An 8734-nucleotide genomic window follows, 5' to 3' on the forward strand; every position below is an offset into this window, starting at 1 on the left:
GAGAAACGGATCAATTTTTAAGTCCTTTTTTTTTTTTTAACCATAATTGTCCTGTCTGCCCAGTAGGTGGTGATATGCATGAAGAATGTGAATCACCAAAAACAAATAACGTGAAAGTGGACATTTATTGCTAAATGATTGCAAAATATTGATCTGTTTCTCACCTACACTTATATCACTTCTGAAGATATGGATTTAACCACTGGAGTCTTATGGATTACTTTTATGCTGCCTTTATATGATTTTGGAGCTTCAAAGTTCTGGCCACCATTCACTCGCAATGAATGGACCAACATAGCTGAGATATTCTTCTAAAAATCTTCGTTTGTGTTCAGCAGAAGAAAGAAAGTCATACACATCTGGGATGGCATGAGGGTGAGTAAATGATGAGAGAATTTTCATTTTTGGGTGAATTATCCCTTAAAAGAGTAAATATTAATGATACTAAGAATACCAAGAATTACAACATAAATGCTTATCAAGGTTAATACAATGCTGTCCCAATAATTAGGGCTACAGTTTATTTATTTCTTTTTTTGAGAATCAAAGTGCTCTTTCTCGGATCAGCAGCACTGTGTGCAGAGGCCGTGATCTCATCTGCCAACCGCTGCAAATTGAAGTTCAAACGGATCGTAGCATATACAGGATATTTGCGTTCGTTCTCATGTCCCTCAACCTATGTGTAATTGAATTGCCAACATTTTTCGACATCTTGAGAATGGTTGATTAATGTAATATGTATCAAACTAACGAGAAACTGTGAAGTATTTTGCTGCTAATTCTGGTGCGTTTTAGATACGCTATCGGCCTACTACAGAGGCTGAAGATTTCTCATAGCATTTATGCTTCACTATAAACATGTTGGGTTGAGTTTATACTTATTAAGTGTGCATTTTGCCTTTGTCTTATACTTGTGATCTGGTAAGTTAGTTGCACATCAGTGTGCTTAAAAAGGTGCGCTGAGTTTGGAGCGCAACACAATGAATCCAGGTCAAGGGGAACTGCCGCGTGAATAAACACGAATAAAAAGTTGTGCTCAGTTAAGCGATCAAATCAAAGGAGAGAAGAGGGAAGAGAAACCTACTCAGTAAACGACACACTCTCTTTCTTGAATGGAATGTTATTAGGACACTGCAAACAAACCATTCTCTTGTTATTTAGCCTTATGACACTGAGAGAGGACTGAAATTAAGCGATGACATTAAACATATAAAGGTTTGAACAATGAGGTGATTTCAGGTTTAGATAGTCTTCTTTATTATTATTATAAAAATAATTATATATAGGTGTAAATGCGTTTGCACAAGTTATTTACCGCGTAGCGACGGGTAGACTACCAAAACATTATTTGAACTGGTTATAATAGCAGGCTACTCAAAATGTAAACATAAGTTTGATTTTGTCTCTCAGTCTTTAGTTCAGATGACTAAATACACGTTTACACGTTTACACGTTTTAGCCCTTATCGGTGCTGTACAAAGGCTGCTGACAGCATGACCACCTAAAAAGTAGGCTATGCGCTCTCTTGATGATTGATGATTTTTATATTTTCTCATTAAACACATAATTCAAAGACTGATGCAAGAATACATGTTTTTATTTTCCTACCAAAATTAAGTCTGTTTTTTTTTATGTTTCTGTTTCATTTTTTTATGAGTATTAATGGTTTTTAATTAATTGTTATTTATCAGTTTTTTTTTTTTTTTTGATGACACTATTGTGAGGATATCTGTAGTTTTCTATTACATAAAACAAACGCACAGCCAATACGCAAGCTTGTGTAAACTACAGAAACTGTTAGTTCTTATGAGCTTCCCATTGTTCTGCAATAGTCTTTTGCCTACATCATAAAGCAATTTTCAAAAACGTAAATACGCGCAAAGGAACATTTATAGCCTACCTGACAAGACGACAACTGTAAGCTACTTTTCCTACATTTACTGGAAATAAAATGTGCTATTTCAAACCCAGTTTGCGCCAATCAAGTGCAATGTCACTACTAACTATACTGTTATTTGGACTAATTCTAATAATAACAATATTAATAATAATAATTATTATTATTACTATTATTATTATTATTAATTAAGAAAAACGAGTATGAGTTAATATGAACGAGGACGAGTAAAAAAAAAAATAAAATAAAAAAAGAAATTTATTTTAACGCTTTCCCCCCCCCTAACCTTTTGCAATGCTGTAAAAACTGAATTATGTTCTCAGTAGATAAAACAAATATTATTGGTGCTTAACTTGATTTGAACACTCACCTGAAGTGAAAAAGGAAATCTCGAACATGAAACTAATGCACAAAAATCATAAAACACCGAATATTGGTGTGATTTGTCCGTCGCCAGCTCACTCAATAAACAATACGTTGATAGTCATTATATTAAATTATATTTATTTGCATAAAAGTGACCCATAACACTGCGTTTTCAGCGCCAGTAACCATTTACAGTATAAAAACGAGCAGAATGCACAGACACTTAAAATCTCCAAGCACTTAACAGACAGTTATACAAACGATTTATGGACACAACATAAAGAAATGTGCAGGAAAGAGAGTGGTGTAATTGCAATATCGTACAAGCATATCTAGATAAGCCTAGATCTAAGGAAAACTTCGAATCAGACATGGACAATTCAATATAAATCTCGAGATAAAATTAGTATGAACATCTGCTGTCGAATAAAAGACGGGGGAATAAAGGTGCTTTTGACTTCAACGATTGTCTGATAAACACAAAATCACAAAATTGCCTCTCCGGTTCACGCATTTCATGGGGAACGGCAATGAGTTCTACTCCACTTCATAAATGCCTTTTTAAAATGCAAAATATTCACAAATGAACATGCACAATTGTCAAGTAGGCCTTGGAAACGAAAGGAAAAACGAAAAAAACCGAAACGTCAGTCCGTCTAAGCGCTGGAAAAACAGCATGCTTTTCTCCTTTTGTTGAACACAATGTGGCAAGATGGCCGGCCCCCTTGTTGCCCACATTTTCTCACAAGTTCATTTTTCTCTGGGCAGTAATGTTCCATATTTGTCTGACGGGGTATCATACGTCGAAATCAGAGTCACTGTCTGTAACTGAGAGAATGGTCCCGGCGTCTCCCCGTTCATTCATACTGGAGACGCTGGTAGTGGGGCTGGCGGCAGCGCACGGGGACTCGGCCGAGCTGTGCGGTGTACACCCGGACTCTGACATGGATCGCAGGCCGCTTTGACCCAGTCCGTGATGCTGAAGCCTAAAATGCACACATATTTCGAAATTAAGATTATTTATCCAATGTCATTTTCAAATGGACATTTATCACACACTGCATTCTTTGAGTTCAACTGGTCACAGAGTTAAATTCACATTTACCCTCTAGCTTACCGTCTCTAATATTTACAAACCTGAAGTTTGCCAAATCAAGTAAGGCGATCAAAAAAATTTCGATTTAGCCAGACAAGTTTATACTGATAATTAGAGGCTATTTTTACTGATTTGAGAACAGAATTCTTTTACACACAAAATGAGTTCTAGACTAGAAATATTATTTCATATATCAAGGTGACACTGTCAGCTTTTATTACATTAAAGTAAGATTTCTTTGTTTTTGGTTAAATGTATTTTTATTTGAAAGAATACTTGTAGTGGCAAGTATAGTGTCATCTCAAAGTTTTGTCCACGCAGGACTCTTTTTTATTGTTGTTATTTAATATGTAATTTTCTCCAAAGCGCGGTAAATCTGTAACCGTGTTGGGGTAAAAAAAAAAAAAAAAAAATTAAATAAACAAACTAATTAAAAATACATTCAAAAATGAAATAATTAACAACATTGGGCAAATGAAAATATTATCAACATAGATTGTTTTTCCTGCCTAAATGTCAGTTTTGTGCTGTCATGATTATATACTTTGTTTTCTTATGACATTATGCCGATAAAAAAAACACACGTTTTATAAAGTTAAATTCTAAAACAATTCTTTCACAGAAATTTGCTGAAATTATTAGGCTAAAAAAAAACTACTTTTTTAATTATTATTTTTTTATTACCGAATAAATAAAATTATGACTGATACAAAACAGTAGCCTTCTTGACTTCTTCAAATCAAGATCAAGAACAACCATAATCTGTTATATTTGCTGCTTACTAAAATGCATTTCCTTATGTATTGCGCTAGTCTTCACCGATTTCAGTTTAAACGATTAAACTGACCTGTTTTTTGCAGCTGCTGCTCTGTCTCTTTGCCTTCGATTTTTAAACCAATTGCCCACTTGAGTGGGAGTCAGTCCTGTGGCTTGTGCCAGTTCCCTTTTCTTGCTCGGGTTGGGATAGGGATCCTGTAGGTACCACTCCCTCAACAAGCCGCGAGTCCGTTCCTTGAAACAGTGGGTCTTCTGTTCGCCATCCCAGATGGTTCGTGGCAAGGGGAACTTCTTGCGGACCCTGTACTTATCGACGGGTCCGAGGGGGCGACCGCGCAGCTTCTCGGCCTCTTGGTAGTGCGCTTCGAGCCACATCGCTTGGAGCTTTCCATGAGAGTCTTTGGTGAACTTGTGATTTTCCAGGATGTGGTACAATTCACGGAAACTTCCCGTGTGATACGCGACCACCGCTCTGGCTCGCTGGATGGACTCGTGCTTGCTGATGGCATCGCAAGCTCCGGGTGCCACGGGCAAGGACCAAAGAAAACGTCCGAGTCTCTCGATGTCCCCGGTCTCCTCCAGCGTCTCGCACACGCTGGCCACCTGTTCCGCCGAGAAGTTTAGGGTGGGTAGCTGAAACATCGGTAAGTCCTCCGGGGAGCGCGCTCTGGGAATGCTGCCCGCTAAAAGCAGAGGGCGATCCGCGAAATTGGGCAGGAAAAGATGTGAGGGATAGAGCTCTAAAGGAGATCTGAAAACCATGGATTCGCCGGACAAAAACAAACAGATGGGAAAAGACGGCAAATGACGTCGCGTTTGCGCTGCTATCGCTGCAGTGCCACCGCACGAGTAATAGCTACCCTAAATCAGCTTCGAGTGCAACCTTGAAACATTTTGTTTCGCTTTTCTATTGGTCTACCTGGTGTCGTGCTGTGGTTGTCATGGCAGCCCTGCCAATCACTGTCAAGCATGCCAGTCATTAGCCAGTGCGCGCTGCCCTTCTGCACATTGGCTTTGCGCACAGGGTTTTATCGTCTCTCCAATCAGAACTGGCCACTCACTGCGGGATGTGTTCAAGCAGGCGAATGGCGCGCCAGTTCACTCGACGGTAGGAGGATCAATAGGTGGAATATAGCGATACTACTGCTACGGCTTCGTATTGCTGGAGGCGAATATGGCTCGGTGCGTGGGTGTGAAAGTTTGCGGGATTTTCAATAAATATACAACACATGGTTTGGCTACTTTCTAAGTATTGCGTTAATATAGAAGGGGTGAGAGATTTTCTCATTTAAATAGGCGAAAGATGCATTGTTTACAGATTTCTCTCAGAAATAATCAATGGGGAAAAGCGTTAAGGTAGCCTATTGGATACAAATATATTTACCCCCCAAAAGAAAAAGAGCACCGATATTTCCGATATTAGAAAGAGTAATAAGTGCGCCTCAAGGAACATCGGCACTTGCTTGTAGAACTATTTTAAATAGTTTTAACAGTTCGCAACTAAACTCTGAAAATATTTGTCTTTGTTCAATCTGTTTTTGTTTAGGTATTTCTTTATTATTCCGTGTAATTATAATAATTGTTGTTGTTGGTATTTTGCCTCCTTATCATTTTAAAAGGCAAAGATAAAATGTCAGTAGGAAACAAGATCGGCTTGTCAGGCATGAGTCAAATAACATTCTTTCAAAAGGCTTTTTGTTTGCACAAAGCGTGTAATTAATGCCACAAACAAGTTAATTGAGATGGCCTAATTGTCTGTTTATCCAGGGGCTTAGCGCTTAATGGCCTTCTCTCCGGTGGGCACAGCACTACTGTCTTAGATAAAAGATTAATGTGTGAACAGTTAAAAGGCGGCGATGTCTTCAGATTTATTATTAGTCATTAATTAGGTGGATATTAGTTAAAACGGTCTCTATAATAATGTATGTTTTGAATGGTTTGATCAAACGGCATTGCTCAAGGCAAGATTTAAACATGATCTTATGTAGGCTACAGGTGTTGGCATAATAATAACTGCAAACAAAAGCACTAATCTCGCGCACAAGTAACGAGAGGCGTCTTTGTTCATCAGGATTAGTTCATTGGTTGAATATTGTGTTCACTGCAAATATGGATCTCTATTTATACAAGAACTAAGCACACACATATCGACAACAGCACTTTAAGTAGCAAGTTTTGTAATTTTACAGAGAACCACAAGGTCTATTTGCAGGGATCATACTGATCTACATTCTTAGAATAGGCTACTAACAGCCTGTAGCGCAAATGAGTAGGACAACGTGATTTTTAAGGCAGTAACAATGTTCATTTACGTTATTCACTCACATTTAACTATAATTATTTATTTAAGGTGTCAGAGTTATTCTAAGTTTAATCACTGTATGTCATATATTCTGGTAGATATACAGACATTATAAGAACATGGATTTCCCCAATCTTATAACGCAGTGTGAGCAACTATTTATTTGTTTATTATTTGAAATATCTCGTTTTCTCTATTATCAGACGCGCTATATTATATAGGCCTACACAGATCTGTATTGTAAGAAATTAAATGGTTATAACGAAATACGCTTGTGTCTTTGAGTTTGTTTGGTAATACTGCTGATAAACGGGCATTACCAAATTTCCAAGCAATACCTTGTGAACTTACCAAATGACCTAGAAATGATACGGTCAAGGGGACGGTCAGATACAGAGCCTCGCATTAGATCGGATGACAGCTAAAACTTTAAAACACTCATTAGGTCGACGGTCAGATCCACTTATTAAAGTTACAGATAACCGGATACAAAATTAATATGTGATTACTTTGGGATTTTTATTATTAAGACTTTGGGAGAAGTCAAGCTACAGCTTTTATCGGCAAGTTTAGTTATACATCTGTTAAAGAATTACACAATTAACACGAAAGCTACATTTAAAACTTGAGTTGCAACAGTTTTGTTGGAAGCGCAATTTCCCCTGTGGATCAATACGGCAGTGTAATATTCACAGTATCCTCATGCAACAAGTCGCTCTTAAAATACACCGAGATTCCACCTCTGACTCCCAAGAAGGATGAGCGATTTAGTCATTCAGGATTAATCTGCAACCATTGCTAAATAAACGAATAAGGTATTTAAGGTGTTTTGTGTTTAATAATTTTTATTTTTATATTATTTTATATTGTAAAGTACTGTAATGTAAAGATTATATACTTTTTCATTTGTCCCTTTTCAAATAAAAATTAACGGAGTAACCTGTTAAACTCTTTTAAATAAGGCTTATAATGAATAGCTTTGTGTGACAAAGATGTTATCAGATGAGCTGAATATGTCTGTCATTAATATATGACAACTAAAGTCCTTGACAGTCTCACAAACTATGTGTATATTGCATATGTAAAATAAAAGTTTCTGTTAACATTATACTTCAAATGTACACAAGAACAGTGTATGTAAAAGCAACTACGTGTGTATTAAAAGAATGATGAGTGAGTTATAGATAGGATGTCAAACTTGTCTTTTCTGCATAGCCTATTTTAGATACCCCATGCATACTTAAAGACTGCCATGTGTTAATACACTCCCAAAGAGCAGATGTTGAGCCGTCTCTATAATGTTCGAGTGTGACTTGCTGTACCGGATATGAGGACTTTACCTGGGCAATAAATTAATGATTCATATTGGACAGCTGTCTACAGATACCAACCATATTCATCAGACTGCATTTAAAATATTTATTGCACATGATTATCCTATATATGCCCTGCTTGCTTAACCAGCCAATCCAATAGTTCTGTTCTGATCTGCAAAATTTGTGTGAAGCTATTAAACCATGATCAAGAGGCAAACATTTGCCACATTTCGTCAACAGAACTGTAAGTTCTGCTTAAAGACATATGATGCAAATTTGTTATTTCTCAATAAGTTAGACTGGAAAAGAGCAGAGATGTGAGACCAGTTTAAGCCTGAAATTAATCTCCCATTGCCCAGCCTACAGTGTGAATTGCACACTGATCCATGTACTGGCTCAATGTAATGTTTTATCGGGAATGAGGTGAAATGATATTGAATAAAGCCTCCTTTGTTAAAGCTATTCTATTAATCAAAGATATTAAACCAAACCTCTCATCAGAAGTGACTATGATAATCTTATTTTGTTTTAAAATGATTTTCTGGCCTAAACATGCCTGGCCATGCTGTTAAATGTAAATTGTGGCCGCCCACTTACAGAAACATAAGCTCATCCTGTCTGAAGTGAGATTTTCCGCAACAGTGGTCCATAAACCAGTGTTTAACAGTATTGTCATTGGGTCAAGCTGCTTAATGGCACTGTGTAGTTTTCCTTGATCCATGTGGCAAAGGTTCAGAGTATAATTTGTTTAATAATGGTAATGGCCAAATGACAAAGGATTTCAGGACTCACCAGTGAGACATATTGTGTGCGTTAAGATGTTATTCCATGTACATTACTGAAATCTGTCTTTTTTTAAACGAGTAAAGAAAACTAAATATATATGTTCTTAATTTATGCACTTGAAACTGAGGCTTTAGGCATCATCATTGCTCAGTCATGAGTAAGAGCCACAAGCCTGCCTGTCCTTGCACTGCAAT

At 37.1% G+C, this 8734-nt stretch overlaps 1 protein-coding gene across 1 annotated transcript; it reads right to left on the reverse strand.

The window, feature by feature from the left end:
• Positions 1 to 2408: 2408 nt before the first annotated feature.
• LOC127427272 (homeobox protein SIX3-like) lies at positions 2409 to 4997 on the reverse strand. The gene is made up of 2 exons (XM_051674770.1): positions 4207 to 4997; positions 2409 to 3249 (listed from the first exon to the last, which is right to left on the reverse strand). The coding sequence occupies exons 1-2, from the start codon at positions 4896 to 4898 to the stop codon at positions 3060 to 3062; spliced, it is 882 nt and encodes a 293-aa protein (XP_051530730.1). The 5' UTR covers positions 4899 to 4997; the 3' UTR covers positions 2409 to 3059.
• Between the last annotated feature and the right edge of the window lie 3737 nt (positions 4998 to 8734).

Source organism: Myxocyprinus asiaticus, chromosome 36 (genome assembly GCF_019703515.2).
Source record: "Myxocyprinus asiaticus isolate MX2 ecotype Aquarium Trade chromosome 36, UBuf_Myxa_2, whole genome shotgun sequence".
Classification (NCBI taxonomy): Eukaryota; Metazoa; Chordata; class Actinopteri; order Cypriniformes; family Catostomidae; genus Myxocyprinus; species Myxocyprinus asiaticus.

Excerpts from the sequence above, each read along its gene's own strand:
- LOC127427272 (XM_051674770.1), bottom strand. The coding sequence starts at position 4,898 with ATGGTTTTCAGATCTCCTTTAGAGCTCTATCCCTCACATCTTTTCCTG. Across the intron at positions 3,250-4,206 it reads GCAGCAGCTGCAAAAAACAG|GCTTCAGCATCACGGACTGG; the intron begins GTCAGTTTAATC and ends TGTGCATTTTAG.